Here is a 17737-nt window from a genome sequence, read left to right as displayed (position 1 = left end):
AAGAAACAAAATGATTGTTGGGGCTGGGTTGTGAGGAATTCAATTGCATACAAGGACATTGTTTTGATAGTAGCCTGTTACCACCTTTTGGCTGACACTAGGCACTGTGATCACATTATTTGTGCACTAGATCAAGATGAAATGCAACATGAAATACAAAAGCAAAGGCTTTCAACACTCCATTAAAAAAATCCAGGATTTTTATAGCTGATACTTTGTAGCTATCTTGTAGCTCAATTTTTAAAAATTTTGTAAAGATCAAAAGCTGTCTTATCTAGAGTGGCCAGCACAGATGCATTAAAACTAATTCCAGGTATGCTATCTAACTTGTAAAAATCTCTACTGTTAGTATCTTCAAGGCCATTTTTAAATCTTATCATTATTAGCTAAAAGGGAGTAAAAAGTCTATTTTTGAAGCTGTAAATTACTTTCGTATTTTTTAAACAAATAAAATATAATTAAAGAAATGTATACTTAATTATTCTTATATATTTGCTTATTTCTAATATTAAATTTTTGTAATTTTCTCAGGGTTTTGTGTAAATCAGCTTCCAAACTGTAAAATGATTAAACATTTTAATTTCAGAATAATATCAAGTTCAAGCTGTGGGTGATTTGTATTCCACAGACATTGGAGATAAGATATGTTTATAGATTTAACATCATTGAAAGAGGGCTGAAGAACTATAATTCGTTTTCTTGTGCTGTTACACAGAAGGTCAAATCATACACCATTTCCTCAGTTTCCTTCAATCATGTACCCTCAGCTGGAGCATCTCCTCTAGCTGTGTTCAGACTCCATCTCATTTACTAGTGAGCCCTAGCTTAATGTGCCATTTTTCTTGTTCTTCTGTTACATTCTGCCCTTCAACCTGTGCTACATCTTGGCAATTTTCTTTTCTCTGGGTATTTTTCCAATTCTCCTTAACCTTCTTTAATGTGAATCCTCAAATGAAATGCAGAAGCAAGTGTGGCTGCTGATTTCTAGTAACATGCCAGGCTGTAGTGCCAAGATTCCAATATAAAGCCCCTCGATGAGATCCCTGCCACTCCTCCTGCTGTAAGGTAAGATTCTGCAGTTACAGGATATGTGAAACAATTGCTGTGCTTTAACACCTGTATTCAGCTTGGGATTCTCCTCTGTCATCACAAAGTCACTGCTAAAGAAAATACTCATTAGCAAGAGGGTTCTCTCTCCAAGGCCAAGGAGAAAGGCTTTAAGTCTGGCACTCTGGGCAGAAGTTTGTGCCTCAGTCACTGGTGTTTTACACTTTGTTCTCACTGAGGGAGTTTAGTTTCATCAACATCTGCCTGGGTATAATGTCCACCTATTGCCCTTCTGTTGAAGGCTCCTTGACTTAGGTTGTCTTGCTAGCCTGGAGGTTTTGCTGGGCTGAACAAGGCACTGTTGCAGTGCTCCCAGACAGAGCTCAACGGGACTTGAACCTGATTTTCTTCAAATCACTCTGCTGAAGGCAACTCTGCATCATGTGCCTGATACTGCACCTTTATGTGGTGGTTTTCACCCTGGCAATGGCACAGCTAGAGAGAGAGAAGACACCCAAGACATTATATAGTCCTCTTGCTCCAGGTAGTGTCCTAGAGGACACACTCTGGATTACTGTCACTGTTTAATTTGAAGCGGAAATTTAAGCTGTTTTCCTTTTACTAGCCTCAAATCTACAGGAGAGAAACTTCACTACAAATCAAGGATGTGAAAAGGCCTTGGTATATTTTCCAGCTGAATCTTTCAAATGGCCCTGCAGAGTTGTGAGTTCTGTTGTGGAGAGGTTCAAAGTAGGAAGTAAGGCTCTGAAACAAAGAAGGGCATCTGAAAGTCCCCCAGGATGGAGCAACCTTCGGAGGTCGTGTGAAGTTGCCCAAAGACTGAGCAGACTAACTGACATTTTGAAGATACTTGGTTACTGATCAAAGCCTCTTTTGCTTATATTTTACAAGAAAAATTGATTTTATCTTCCTAGGAAATCTGTAATGTGATGATACCTAAAAGTGGTACCTCCTAATTGATAATGGATGTGAAATAAGCTTTAGATACATTTTTATAGGTGCTGTGCTGTCTCAATTTTTGCTACACAGAAGGGTATTAAAACCATTTTAGAACCTCACTCATACTAACTTCTATTTAAAATATAGCAGCTTTTACTGCTGTCTTTTTTTACTTTTATTTAATTTTTGTCTCAATGTTGTTTTCATCAGTTTGGAAAGTATATGCAATTTTACATTTTCTATCAGCTGAGTTTGATAGTAAAGATAACCGTACAAAATTACAAATACTAACTAGTTTGTAGCTTTGTCATTTTAAGAGACTCAGTTGAGATTTAATGTTTTACTTGGGATTAGACACTAATGCAGCTCATCAGCATATGAAGATTGGCAATTCAGTTGTGTTAATGATCTCTGGGCATTCTGCCTTCACAGATCACACAGTGCTGATAGTAGATAACATCATATCAGTTTGGCAGTTGTATCATTCATAACATATAGCCCTATCAAATGTGGGGACTGTGTGGCATGAAAAATAATGCCTCATAATAATCCCTCTATTGTTGGAGAAATCTTGCTACTATTGGATTAATTGTTGTATATCAAGAGAAAGAACAGATGAAAAAGTCTTCAGATAGTTGAAAATATTGAGTAGCTGTATGAATTTTGTTACATAGCTAAAAAAAAAGATCAAATCAGCTATGTTTAAAATCTTACTGTAAAATCTTACTGTAATGAATTTGCCCAAGCTTTTTGAGTACTGTTTTCTTTTAAGCAGTATTTTCTGTTCTACTCGAACAGCTAATTTTATGTGAAATTAATTCAGTTGCTCTTACTTGTTTTTAACAAGAGCATTTAGACTTGCTTTCTTGTCAGGAGAAAGTATAAAAAGCAAAATACTGAGTTGCTGAAAGCCTGCTACCTTCTACTGGCATAATCTCTGTAGCAAGATCTTTCAACTAGTCCCACTATTTCCAGGATAAGGGCACAACACAAGAAGCTCATCAGTTGAAGAGAAGTCTTGTGGAAAGAGGTAAAAACCATTTCCTGCTAGTCAGTGTTACTGGTCTGAGGCAAAGAGTACAAAGGTGTGAGCCCCTCTTGAAAGAAAGAGGTGTGACAGTCCTACAGGTGAGTCAGGGAGCACGGCAGTGCTCTGACCCAGAAGTTGGGCAGTGTGTTAGCTTAAGGCTTTATGGGGAGTCGGGGCAAGTTCAGCAGGAGAAAAGGGGGGCTGGTGGTGGAGGTGGAGCCTGATTTGGGTTAATGTTTGTGCAGGTTATCACAGCAAGGGCTGTGGGCTGGCAGGAAAGCAGTAAAACTAGCAAATACTGAAAGGTGATGTATTGTGAAAGGGAAAAGAGGGGGCATCTAGGAGGGATCTGACCGGGCAGGTGGAGCAAGGTGATGTTCCAAGGCTGGGACACCAGACGGGTTGTGGAGGGACACACAAGAGCTTCCTGCAGGGCGGGCATAGCTGCTCAACCCACACCTTAGCATGTCTAAAAAACCCAATTCTAGGGTTTTTTCAATGCAGCCTTCATTCTAGAGTGAAAGTTGGGATTTGTGAAAGTTCTGAAAGATTATGTATTGGTTTAGAATGATACATCAGTAGCATATTTACACTCATGCAAATTGGACATTGTTTCACCGCCTTCAAATTCAATTGTGTGTGTGTGTGTGTGTATATATATATATATATATATATATATAGTCTGCAATTTGCTGTTGAAAGCAAATGCAAACTACAGCAGTGACCTTCCTTTTTCTGTTTCTCTCCTTGGGGGTTAAAATGGCTATTTTTCATGCTCATAATCAGTTCCAGTATCTGACTTCAGCTCATCAGTGTTTTTTGCAAAAAAGTAAATAAACCAATGAACCAAAAAGAGATCTGTGAAGCCTAAATGTCTTTATTGAGGCTGGATTCAAGTATTTGTTTAGCTGTGGTAACTAATAATAGTGTAGTAAGCCAGCTAACCTGGTCACTTCTGGTTTGCTTCCTTTATTAAGGTGTGTGCGTTCTGCACTTGTCAGGGCATCGTGGTTGTGGTTGTACCTTTTAGAGGGGACTCCAAGAGAATACACAATACTTTGCATATTTCTACTCCTTTTGTGAATGTATCTTGCATAACACTGCCAATATTGATAAAAGATCTTGGTACATGCCATGGAAGTGTTTTATAAAGGATGAAAAGAAACTAAAACCGAAATCTGCAAATTCCTAGGCACATGCAAGATTTTCAGTTGTAAACTGCCCCATTGAAGTAAATAAAGGTTTTGTTTCCTAGTATATTCCTTACACTGACATTTAGGAACTCGATTTTATAGGCTGAACACCTGTTTTATTGATGTTCCTTCCATTTTTAATGGACAGGATCAAAAATACCTCTTTCTAGAGCATTTAATATTGTCTGTAATGCAAGAAAAACAAAGACGTTTACCATGTTTGATGTAGTATATATATGATCTGCAGAGATGTAAAGCTCATAAATAGTGTTTGTGTCCCCATAAACCTTGTTTTGCTCAGCTTGCTCAGTGGCATTAAGCTGAATTTTGTTAGAGAAATGTGCAAAATGGGTAACTGCATGCCTTGGATGTGTGCCTGGCTGCACTCGGGAAAGACTGAACAAATGTTGCATCGTTGCTTTGAATGGAACTAGTGCCGAATTTATTTTTTTTGCTCCCAGGAGTGCTTTCTATTTATATAGTCTCTGTAAGAATACAGAACTCTGAGTTGTTGAAACAGTTTTTTGAAGCGGTAAGGAAATGTTGAAATCAAACACTTCTTAGGGCTTTTCTAAGGCGCCGACCTGGGCCTGGGTTTTTGCGGCTGCGGGGGCTCCCGGGGCTCGCAGCCGCTTTGTTGGCCCGGGAGCCTTTGTTCGCAGGGGAACACGGAGCCGGGCCCGGGCACGGTGCAGAGGCGGCCCTGGGCTCGTTCTGCCGCCGGCCCCGCGCCGTGATCGGACGTTCCTGCAGCGCCCGCGGCGCCGGGCCAGCGGCGGGGCTGAACTTTGCATCCCGGGACGCAGCCCCGGCAGCGCCTGGCAGGTAAGCCGCACGGCCGGCGGCCGCAGCCAGCGCGGCGCCGCGCGCTGTGTGTAAATAGGCCTATATATATTTATATATTTGTGTACTCATACAGCCGTACCGCCCGCAGCACCTGGGCGCCGCTGGGACAGGTGCGGCCGCCTGGAGCGGTCGCGGGCATCGAACCCGCGGCCCCGAGCCCTGACAGCGGCCGGCGCGCGCCGCGAGGGAGGGGCGGGGGCCGCGGGTCCCGGCCGGCCACGCCCTTCCGCTCCGCCCCCCCGGCGCCGGCCCCGCGGATTGGCGGGCGGTGTGTGTACACACACGGGCCCGGGCCAATGGCGCGGGGAGGGCGCCTGACGTCACGCAGCGCGGCGGCCAATGGGCGCTCCCGGCCGGCAGACGCCGCCAAGCTTGTGCGGGGGAGCAGGACCGGGCAGCGCTCGGCGCGGGGCGGGCGCGGGGGGGCGGCGGGGCCGGGCCGGGGGCGCTGCTGCCGCCGCGTACCGGAGGCCGCCGGGGGGTCCCGGTTCCGCGGCCTCCTCGCCAGCGGCCAGTGCGCGGCGTCGGCCCGGCCGAGAGGCGTCGTCGGCGCGACGCGGCTCGATCGCTCCTTGCCGCGGCGGCTGCCAAGGGACCGTCGCCGTCTCGTCGCTTCGGCGCTGCTGTCTGGGCCCAGCCCGCGCCGCCGCCCGCCTTACCTTTCGTCCGTGGCCGTGCCTACGGGTGAGCGGGGAGCGGGGGGCGGGTGTGAGGGGCTGGCGGGGGGAAGGGCAGCGCCTTTCTTCAGCGATCAGCGGCCGCCCCCCCCGTGCCCCGGGCAGCGCGGTCCCGCCGACCCTGCCGCCCCCTCCCCGGTGCCGCCGGGCACCTCGCTCTCGCCCCACCTCGTCCCCCCGCAGTGTCTCACGCCGGGTGGGCGCCCCGGGAGGGCGGGAGCCGGTGCCCGACACCTGCGGGCGGGCCCGGGCGGCGGTGACAGCCGGGGCGCCTCCTCCATTGTGGGGAGCGCTGCGCGGCGGGGCTGGGCCGCGCCGGGGCTGTGCGGGCTGCGGAGCGAGCGGCGGCCCGGCCCGGCCCCGGCTCCGGCCTCGGAGCGGGAAGGCACCGGCCGAGCTCCCGGCCCTGCTCGGTGGTGCTTGAACTTCGTGTCGGGGCGGTTCTCACCCGCGGGTCTTATCTGGAGAGGGTCAGTCCGGCACAACAACAACAACAACAAAACTTCCCTGCCTGCCTCTTCCTGGGAGTTACAGGCCTGGCCGGGCTTCCAGCTGTAAAGGGCTCAGCGGCAGAGGTGAACGCAGTGTAAACACCGTCTGTTGGAGCTGAGAATACAAACAATGGGAGGAAAATACGGAATAAGCAAACTTCCTTGAAATGTGGAAGAAAACCGCAAATGAGAGCGTGCTCCCTCATTGAGTAAAGGGGAGATTTCGAGCTGTGTATCGCAGTTTGTGCTGTTCTCTGGAGAAAGGACTTGGGGTTTCATTTTCTCTGTAAATTCTTGATTTGACAGAGAAAATGAATAGTTTTAATTGATATGATATAGTATGCTGGGTAAAAATTTTTACAAATTTTTTCTTGGTCAGCTTTCATAATTCTGAAAGCAGTTCAATTATTTTTTTGACCCTTCATTAATATGGCTCAGTGACTTTTTTTCCAACTACTATCACTGATGTAGCTTAATTATGTTGACAGAAGATAATAAAATGTTGGAGGTTGTGTGGTACTGTAACAAATTCCAACTTGATACAATCTTTGATTCAAAAATAATGTTATGCTGGTGAAAATGGATTCTCTTAAAAATAAATTAATACGTTTTCTCTATCATTTTACCTTTCCCAAATTAACTTCCCTTCTTTTATTATATTATGTCCTATCATGCAGAAAAAGAGATCTGTATAAGTGGGGCAAAGACTGAGAGGGCCAGTGTTGCAGGGCAAATGCAGAACTGTATTTCACAGCCCATACTTATGCCAATGCTGTATACACTCACTGGTGTTTTTTACGCAGTGAAGTATTGAATTTCAGGAACTTCTGTTCAAAGTAACATGTAGAGTGTTAAATATAGCCCTTTGAAAAAAAACATGGAGGACTAAAGAGAAGTTTGCATTATAGAAAAGATTTGGCAGGAGAGGTGGTGAAGAGGAAAAAAAAGTCATGTTCTTCTTTGAAAGGTTTCTTACTGTGAAGCAAATCTAGTGCCTCTAGAAGAGGACAGAGTAACAGGTCAGATGATTTAGTTCTATACTAGAGGAAAAAATGAAAATTATTAAATATTAATAAGATTGTCTCATGGGTGAACTTAAGAGTGATCTTATATTACTGTCAAATTATTTGGCTTTCTTTTGACCAATTACTCTGAACAAAAATCACTACTACAGCATAGCAAAAAGAAATCATTTGACTTGCACTAACAATGTAAATAATTTTACAGAAAACACACCAGTGAGAGGAATGCTTTTAATTGCTGCAGAGGGCTCTGACTGGGGGCCTCACGTTACAAAGTGGGAAGGTACAGTTTTGAAAACAGCATCTTGGCAGCAGCTCTCCAGTGTAAAAGGCACAGGCCAAGCAATCCAGCTGGGCAGCAGCAGCGCTGTTTTGGAGGGGATTTCAGTACAGGAGTACAAGAGAATTCCTTATCTCTGTCTGCTCTTGTGTACGTTGGACAGCACTGTAGAGACCTCTGGTGCATCTGGACACACTTCCTTAACAGTTGTGAGCACCCTCCCAGTGAATATCTTTCAGTAGTTTTGGCTAAAATTGTTACAGGTTTAGTGAAGAAACAGGGACCAAAATTCCAGTGTTACATCCTCTTCAAGGGTGTATGATGTTACTTGGTTTAGATGTGCAGACCTTGTCAATGTGCCTTTGAAAGCAGAATGTGAATCTCTAAATGCAATATAAGAGTAGTGACTTGCATGGTATGGGGGGGAAGCTGCTGCAGCCCATCATATGTAGACAGAAATATTTAAATTTCTGCATCCTAATGTGAAGCCGAATGAGTTCTAGTTAAAGCCAGTCTAACTCAGTTATTGGAATAGCATTTCTTTTGGTGTGCTGCCTTAAAATAATGTTCTCAGGGCTGTCTCTAATAAGCGATTCCTTAAATTGTTTGCTTTTCGAGTGTAATGGTATAAGACTTTCTCTGCTACCCTTCCAATTACATTCACTGTACGTGACTCTTAATGAACCAACAGTGAATCTTAAAATAGGGAAAATCAGCTGTCTGGTCGGCTGCAAGGAAATACACTTGTGGGTTTTTTTGTGCATGAAGCCAAGAAACCACGGGAATCAGATGAGTTTATCACAAAACTTTAGGTATTAGGTGAAAAACAATACCAATGTCTTGGTGTGGTAATAGTGCACGTACCATGGTGGAATTGAGAGCACAAATGCCTGTGGCAGGATTTGAGAAACCAGAGATATGCAAGGAAATATTGTAAAAGGTGCAGGTGTGGTAGGGAGTGACAGTTTTGTAACAACTTTCTGGATTGATTCTTCATGTATGTTTTGTAACATCCAGTATTAGAATGAAACTAATTCTTTCCCCCCCCCCGGTTATTTGATTTGTAGACTGCCAGTCTTCTGCAAGAATCTGAGGCGGTCACAAATGATCTTGTTTTCATAGTTTTATTAAAAGAAATCCTGTCCTCCTTGGTCTGATGTCCTGTGTACAGTGATAGTTTCCAATAAAGGGCTTTACAAACTGTTCAACTTTACTTTCATGCTTTTCAATATTTATAGCATAAAAATCAATCTAAGCGAGTCAAACTGCAGGCCTACGATAGTTCAGTTTGCAAGACCATTATATATGTTAATATATTGTCATATGCATTAATGGAACTGTAACAAAAGCACAGCTTTTTAGAATATCATACTTCTAGTGAAATACAGAACAGTAATTAAATGAAAAGGGATGATGTTTGAAAATAATTCGAGGTCCAGCTAATTCACTTAGTACTGTTGAAGAAACTCTTTGCCTTTCAGAACACAGTTTGCAAAATCCACAGCCTACTGTGAAGCCATTTTTGAGGGTATTTGTCTTTACTGAAACCTGAACTAACTTCTAGTTTTTTGTAGCACTGTCTTGGTGAAAAATAATGCTTTAGGCAGCTCACATCCAGTACTGGCTGTCATGATGGAGCCTGGAAGCAAGCTGGGAAAAGATGAGTGGTTTTGTTGGTATGCTTGGTTGTGAACTGCCACAATTCAGGTGTTGGCATGGTTCTTTCTGACTTGATAATGTTTAAAGGAGAAGACAACTTGATTTTTGGCAACTTCCCAAATCATTTAAGCATGAATTCTAGAAGGGGTTTCTTTAAAGGTGTCTTTGAAGACATTACGCAGAATTGTCACAGCAGTGGGATCTTCCTGGTTTACAGTCTGTAGGATATTTGACTGACATGAACAGCCAGGTTTTTCACAAAACTTCTAAACTTGCTGTTAGTTAACATAACCTTCACGTGGAAATAATCTACTTTTATAAAGAGATGTTGTTTTGACTGGTTTTGTGTTATTTCAGTCAGTGGGATGTGCCCTGACCGCCAGGTTTTACACAAACAGTAGTCAGAGAAAGCACTGATGGTAGCTGAGGCTGGACTTCTGTTCCTCAATTCTTTGCTAACAGTGAATGGAGTACCTGTGTCCAAAATACAGATTTTTTTGTTGACCTCTGTAGACCAAAATCCATTTGTGAATGTAATTCTGGTCTTGCAGTGTAATTTATTTTTTCCTGTGGAGCTTAGAGTATGCTTCTCTGTTTGGCAAGGCAGGTTTCTCCTGTTCCATCAGGTTCCTGTTGCTGCCAGATTTGTGTTGGTTTGGTTGGGAATAGCAAATGATTCAGTTGTGGCTTACAACCTCTTTAGTACTTTTATTCAACAGAGTCCCTCACTGACTTTGTTGGGTGACTATAACATCTGGCTGGGTGTATGGGAAGGTTAATTTGATAGGAATTCATAATCCATCACGCATGGGTGGTGTAAGCAAATGTGTTCTGTGTGAATAAGAGACCATTTTCATTTATTGTTTTCTTACTGCAAATTTTAGGGGGAAAAAAGAAAAATAAGGTCAGAAAGAAATTAGCAGGTTGCAACAGGTATCCACTGTCTTTAAGGCTGTGAACTTTTAGTTGTATAGAGGAATTCTTCAACTTGGTAGCAGCTATTGTAGTGCTGTTTGTGAGAATTAAAGCCAGTATATCAGTAGTTGCTCATTAGGGCTTGTGAATGCCAATGCTGAAAGTCACTTGTGAGCTGTAATGGTCATCCAAGAATATATGGTGGTAACGTGACCAGTAATTATGGATGAGATTAGAAACTGCAAGTGAAAGTGAGCTTATGTCCTCAGAGTGAAATAAGAAACCTGTGTGTGCATGGTCTCTCTTTTTCTTGGAAGGAAGGAAGGAGTTAGGTAACTTCCTTTTGTTATAAACTTGACCTTGAGATTTGAGAAATGTGAGAAATATATTTCTGTTCTCCTAAAGGTGCAATCAGGTTATTGTCAATTTCAGTTTATTTAAAATTCAACTTACAATTGAAAATACATTCAATATTTTTTTAATCAATAATTTCATACATACAACTGATACGGTTTCAAGCTGTGTATTGATTTGGTATAACAGCAGGCTTCTGCTCTCTGTCAAAAGCAAATTATTCATTCTGTTTCTTTGGTGTATAAGAAATTCGGAAAGCTGTGGAGACAAAAATATCCCCCTTCCTAATGGATTTTTGCACACACCCCAGTGAACTCTTCAAAAGCAAGCAGTAATCTTCATCTGCACAAACCATATCCAATCTTTTGTCACGTTTCAATCCATAAGTAAATTTTGAGGGCTTTTTTTCAGAAATGAAATCGTGGTGTGGTTCTGGACACCAGAGTGAACTGGTTGGTCAGTGGTGAAATGTGAGGGTTGGTCCTGGGCACGGGCTGGGGTGGCCCTTGGAGCTGTCAGGGGTCACAGCATATGGAAAATTTTCTTCTACCCCATTTCAGCCCCACTGCTGAAATTCTGACAATATTAGAACTGAACTGGCTCACTGAGGGGATAAGGTGGGAATGGGAACTGTTGAGAATGTGCAGCATTGGGAGGGAGTGGAAAGTGGGACAAATGGCAGATGTGGAAGATCTCTTTTAGCAATCTTAGCAGGGGTGGAATCTCAGAGCAGTGCAATGTATTTCATGGAACTGTGCCCTTCAGGTAATTTTGTGTGATGTAATCAGTATTTGTGAGCTTGTGCATCACCAGAAAAATCCCTTTTTTGCCTTTTTACTAAAGTATAATTAGAGAAGTATGAAAATTTTTGAAACCTGTACCCTTTGGTGAAGGGATAATCTTCAACTCATGCAAGAGTAGAGTTAAATAATGGCTTTAAACTACTAGCAAACTATATAGGAAATGGAAGAAATAGCTACCAAGTCTTCATCATCAAGTTTTTTGCTGCGATATAACTTGATGATCTTTAATTAAATGCAAATGTAAAATTATCTTCAGTTCATTGGATGTTAAGATCCTTCCAGCTGTGAAGTGTAGCCAAAAGTATATCTCAAAAGTGTGGTTAGACTTTTCCATATATTTGTCAATACACTGATAATTCTGGAAATTTTTAAATCTCAAAATTAAAACTTACAAAACCAGATTAATATCTAGGGCATTCTTTGATGTATCAAACAGTGTATGAGCTGGTGTTAGCAAGAAGTTAGTGTGAAGTCTCAGTAGTCAAAAAGATGCTGTTTTCAGCTGAGCTTGACTGAAAAAGGAGCCAGTGTATTCTTGGCAATGCACAAAAACCATCTTACCAAGGTATTTTACAGTCATCACATAGATCACTAATTTTTTTTCAAATGTCAATCTATTGTGAGACTGAAATTTCTTAAGGCAAAAAATGTATTTGTGAAAATAGTGTGCTGTTTACTCTGAAAGAAAGTTGTGCCTGCCTCTTACCACTGAAGCAGCAGACTCCCCAATGCTGTGCCTGTATAGTAGTCAGCTATGGGCTACAGTGAGAGAACAAAAAATGAGCTTATAGAATAGATTGCCTGCTTAAAAAAACCTGCAGCTAAATTTCTGTTAATTCGAAATTTATCTTGGTAGTGATAAAAGTTGTCTTTAAAACTCAAAAAGACATGTTAGATGATGCTTTAAGTGCTGCATGAATTTTAGCCACTGTTCTGAAGTCAGGCCCTATGTACTCTATCATGAATGACAGCAAGCTGGTTTGGGGAATTAAAAGAGCCTTCAAAGGTTCAAGTGCTTGGGAATTATTCCACATGTTTAATGTAAAGTTCTCCTTACTTGGACGATAAGAGACATGTCTCACCTCATTGGTTTTGGAAGAAGCCATGAGTGCTGTCCCTGTTCTTAGACATGTAGTTTACTGCTGGTGCTGGCATTGAGCATGTCCCAGAACATGCCTGAGAAACCGAGTCCCTTAAGGGAACGAGCATCCAGTTCCAGGTTGCTGGAATTGGGGACTCAGCCCTGTCAGGACTGGATAAGCAGCAGAACCTGAGGGTCAGCAGTGCAGTTAAATGAATGGAGACTGAGCCCTTTCAGCTAGGAGAGAGTCTGAATCCAGCTTTGGATTTTCTTCCTGTCTTACACGTTCTTCTCACTCAGATCTGTCTTCATCCCTGAGATTCAGAATATTCAGTAGCCTCCATCAAATAGTGTTTTTTCTAGTCATGTATGTATGTACAGTCATACAATATGTACATTGGTAGTAATATAATAGGTGCAACAGTGAGTAAATATAGCAAATAGTAGGAGTAATTGGGATGTAGCATTTGGGATCAACTCTGAGAGTACTGAATGGGATTCAGTTCATTTGTTGCATCAGTATTTGCTATACAAAGTCCTTGAGGGGACGTTTGCTTTTAGCAAACTACACAGGTCGGTGGTTCTCCCTCCTGGAGCTGAGGTGCTACAGTTTATACTCATTGAACTTGCACAAATGCCTCATCTGTTTTTCCAGGTTCTTTGTGCTGTGTAAACTTGAGTCATAATTACTGCTGTTGCCAGGAGGTGTCAGTTCATTTTTTCTGATGATCCATTGGCATTTTGCTCGATCTTGATTAACTACACGATGAAATCTTCACTTTCAAATTAGATTCAGGTAGTTTTATCTTTCGTTTGCATCTTGATTTAAAGCAGTAATCCTCATTTCCTTTTTGTGTCGTGTAGTTGGGAGAACTTCTGTACTTTGTACTTCTTAGGCTGCAGCCTTTTGAGTCAAGTAAAGGTGATTAAACAATGACACTTTTGCACTGAATGCTCTTCTCAAATTATTTTATTTTGTTAAAAACTCGTAATATCATTCAGTGGTCAAGTCACTTGAATTTCTTTTGTTCAGTCTCTGTAATCACTTTGTTATCTATTGGAACTTTTTTGAAGGCAAAAAGTTGCTCACAGTAAAAGCTGGAAAAATAAGTTGTGACACCTGCCAGACCTTTATCATACATATCATGGTGGGAATTCCTTTCAAATGCTTCTTTAGAGCTTTTTTCTAACGTTATTTACAGTAGAAAAATTACTGTGTGACAGCTGAAGGTGGTGACTTATTTCTCATCCTGTGTATGTGACTTGTTGAATAAATACCTTGGTTGGCTTTTTTGAAGAGCTTCATTGAGTGATAAGCTGGATGGTTTATGGCATTCCTGTCTTGGTTTTTTTTCTTTAATCTATATTTCTTCAAAAAGGAGTTAGATATTGAAATGTTTATTAGGAACAAGCTGGAAGATAACACTTCCTGGAGCAGGTGCATTTCTGATGAGTACTTAATAATTCTGAAATTTTACTGCTCTGAAAACTGAGGCACACTGAAGCAGCATATGTGTAAAAGGTGGTTTAAGCCATGTAGATGCTGTGCATAAATTAGTTGTTTAAAACTAAGCCTGTACTGATTAATAAGGAGTCTTTTTGTTACTGCTGTCTTCTGAAATCAGTCTTGTAATAGTTGAAAGTTCGTACGATGGAGAGGAATATGAAGAATATAAATTACTTTCCTGTGGAAAGGCTGGTGTTATACAGGTTTCTTGGAACTCATCACACTTTCCTCTTAGCTGACCCAATTACCTGGAATAATTTTCACTTTGCAATACTGTTTATCAAGTAAAGGAAAAAAAGGACTCCTTAGTGGTGATAAAAATCATTCTAGTATACTAAAATATCTCTTTTATTTTTCATGTGTTCTGTAAGGACTTTTCATCATAACAATTTAGGTGATTGTCCAATGGTTGCCTTCATTTGTAGATGTTTAGTATTGATGTAATATTACATAAATGACATTTCCTGTTGGGAACTGGCCTCTGGCACTGAGGAGGATCTTTGCATGGTGCTGGTCTAGGTAAGGGTGTGACTTGAAGTACTGATAAAATCTTAGAAGAGAAACCAAGGTAAGTTTATAAAGCAGAGAACAGACTGTTATCTTGTCTTATAGGGGTAATTTAAAAATAAGGCTTTGGACAATAGATAGAAAATAAACATAAGAAGAAATGCAATGTTATTCTGCAGATATCTGTTTTCTGTTTTGCACTGTTTGTTGCACTGGGATTCAGCTTCAGAATCACCAAAACTTCAGTATAGATCTGGCTTTTAACTTGTAGTGAGAGTTGGTACAGATAAAACTCCTGTAGTGTTTTGCTGTAACTGGAGCTTGATTAACTGGGCTTCTGTAAATTTAATGCTCAAACTGGCTTTTTAATGCCAGTGGCATAAATGGTTAGAAGATGTGTTCTAGAAGAAGCTACAGCTCAGAGTTTACGAAGTCAGACAGTTTGGTTGGCTACTTGCACTGTACAATATATGACCAAACGGCAAATTTATGGGAGTGGTTTATAAACCAAGGCTTAGCTGATGAAGGGACAAACACAGTTCAAAAAAAAGCAGTCTTTGTGTTCTCATGTGCTCTAGACTCTGAACCTATCTTTATGCAGCTTCATTTCAGCAGAAACCAGCTAAAGAAGAAAAAAGGTTGAGTTTTATGTTTTTCTGTCTGTGTCGTGTAAACACATGCAGCAACTGGGGATGAAGAAAATCTCCATTTTGAGGCCATCTGTGTCGGTTCTTTTGTCTGAACCTGACAAGAGGTCATGGCAGATGGTGGGGTCACAAAGTCTAGCTTCTCGGGCTTGACAAAATGTGTTCATAAGGCTGGAAGAATACCAACTGTTCATACTGGCTGAAGAGCACTGTGGCAAAGGACTCTAATAGTTTATGGACAATACCTTCTGGATCATCAAGCTTGACAGAAAATAACTTGTCAAAGATGTACCTAGTTTGCTTATCTGTAAATGAGTTAAAACTGATCAGCAATTATGTTCTTAGCTGCATTTTATTTGAATTAATTACTTGTAAAGCCTCTTAAAGAAAGAGAGGGAGGTCAGACTGCAACATGAGTTTTGGCCAGAGCTCCAGTTGATCGATTTAGAGAGTTTGTCTGTAAGGGTGAGAAATACTGAAAAAGAATAGGCACAAAGATCATAATTTTCAGATGCATTGCAAGGATTCAGTATTTGCTCCTTGCCATGATCTCTGTAGCTTTATGGCTTCAGGTTTCAGGATTACTACCAAATCCAGTAGCTCCTTTCCCCAGGGTGGGAATAGATACCTCTTTGTAGTGCCTTCTCTGAAGGCAGAGAAGCATTTGTGTTGTTTTCTTGGATGTTTTGTGGTGAAACTAAAATATACAAGTTTTCAAAGGAGAATGTCTTAGTAGAATTGTTTGGTATTCACATGCTGGAGTAACTGCTTAATTATGGCTGCAATAAAGGGAGGCACTAAGGAAGATAAGTACAACTCAGTCAACAGGAAGTGGAGGACACCTCTAAGTTGAATAAAATGGTTTACCACTAACAGTTTAATTGATATGATGTCTGAATAAACCAAGAAATGTATAGAAACAGCTTAGGATTTAAAATTCTCCTGGGTTATCCAAAACTACTAAAGTAGTGATGGGATGTGATGGTAGAGTTCCTCATTAGTTACACACGCTACTGAGACAACCCCTGGCACTTCCCTGAAGGGAGGTGCAGACATTGTCAAGCCATTCTGAAACTTCTCATAGGTTAAAATACAGAGGAAATGGCATCAATTGCACCCTGCTTTTGTAGCTGGTGAGTTCTGCTGTTAATGGTCATGACTCTGATAAGTAGTTTAGGTATCTTCCTAATTTTACTCAGTTGATTGCACACTTCAAAGTGTGAACAGTTCTCTCTCTTTTTCATCCAAATGCAATTCAAATGTCTTTTGTAGTCTATTTTTTAACTGCAAGTAGTGCTTATAAAGTACTTTCAAGGTACCTAAACACTTTGTCAGGTTAATTCTGTCTTTAAAATGGTTTCTGCTCACTGCATTGGTTTGTAACTTCTCTTCTGTTTTCTCTAAGACTTCTGGAAGCTATCATTTGAAAAAATAAGTCACTTTAAACTATTTTTTGGTATACCAAAATTTTTGTCTTTTCCTGGAATTCTAATATTATCATTCTAACAACACAGGTTTCATAAACAAGCATGAAAACATTTAAAAGATGAGTTAAAGCTGAATATCTTTTTCTTGCATTTTTCCTTGAATGTTTTCTGTATATATACATTTCATTAAAAGCCTTCTCTGTTGTTGGTGGCTAAAGAGACAGTGGAGAGAAGTAATTCACTTCTATTTTTAAAGCCAATCTGCATTAACTGCAAAAGATTGCATGGTTTTAATTACAAAATTTTAGTAATGATATAACATGGTTTGCTAGCACATGAAAGTAGTCAGGCCTTTATGTAAGTTGGGCCTTTATATAAAGGATTTCATCTCTGCCTGTTCCAAGTAATGAACATTTTTAGTATCTCTGCACAACCTGACTATTGTGGTGATTATTTTATCCGAAGCTTGGGTTTCAGCTAAGACATTTCATTAATTGTCTTACAGGATGTTCATTTTAAAGATTCTGTGAAGATGAAAAGGGATATCTTATGGCTTTATGAAATATAAAGCAATACTGTCTGACATGACGGCAAAAAATGTAAGTATGACTGTTCAACGTGTTACTTTTCATATTGGCATTCTGCCAGCCACTTCTGACTCTCAGAATTGTTTGGACAAATATAAGAAATCAATCACAAAGACCTTCAATTTCAGAAATCTTCTCTGATTTTTGTATGCCACAAATATGTACCCCATCATCTTCTGCGGTATTTTGATAAATTTAAACTGGTTAGGAGCTCTTTAAGCATGTGGAATTTACTCAGCTGTGGATTAGGTTGATAACTGAGGCAATGCTTGATGCTGTTTTCATATTGATCCTTTCAGATCCATTCCAGCTTGAGATATTCTGTGAGTCTGTGATTCCTCTAACATTTCTTCAAACTTATGTGAAAGATGCACATCTTGTTGAACCTTCTCACCTTTGCACCTCTGTAAAATACTTCTACTGAGTCTGAGTCTCAAATCTCAAGAAAGAATAGAAAGACTGCATGTTATTTTGCTACTGTTGGTGCACTCTTGGTTTCCAGAAGACTGAAGGCCTTCTCATTTCTTTGCTTGCTCATTAATCAGCCTGTAGTGGTGTCCTGAGGCTCTATATTTGACTCTTCTATCCTGTGTTCTGAGGAAGCTTATGAAATGTCTTAACATCCTGACCTTAATTTTCTGCCTAATTAGCTGTGCTTCCTGAGGTACACAGCTTGTATAGAGCACAGTTCTGATTAATCCTGG

General features: G+C 41.0%; 1 protein-coding gene across 5 annotated transcripts in view; it reads left to right on the top strand.

Annotated features, from left to right (window-relative positions):
• The first annotated feature begins 620 nt into the window (after positions 1 to 620).
• Positions 621 to 17737, top strand: part of TFDP2 (transcription factor Dp-2) — a 58750-nt gene continuing 41633 nt past the window's right edge. For 2 of the 5 annotated variants that reach the window (XM_014877895.2, XM_014877892.2), the window contains exons 1-2: positions 5609 to 5760; positions 16952 to 17045. In XM_014877895.2, the coding sequence (XP_014733381.1) occupies positions 17004 to 17045 (42 nt within the window). In that variant the 5' untranslated portion in view covers positions 5609 to 5760; positions 16952 to 17003. Of the gene's footprint in view, positions 1066 to 5606; positions 5761 to 16951; positions 17046 to 17737 lie in introns of those variants that run through there. The other 3 variants (XM_088170789.1, XM_014877893.2, XM_088170790.1) reach the window with 3 other exon arrangements.

Source organism: Sturnus vulgaris, chromosome 10, assembly GCF_052056855.1.
Source record: "Sturnus vulgaris isolate bStuVul1 chromosome 10, bStuVul1.hap1, whole genome shotgun sequence".
NCBI classification, from domain to species: Eukaryota; Metazoa; Chordata; class Aves; order Passeriformes; family Sturnidae; genus Sturnus; species Sturnus vulgaris.
Note: the sequence above shows the minus strand (reverse complement) of the source record. Positions and strands in the feature narration are given on the sequence as shown.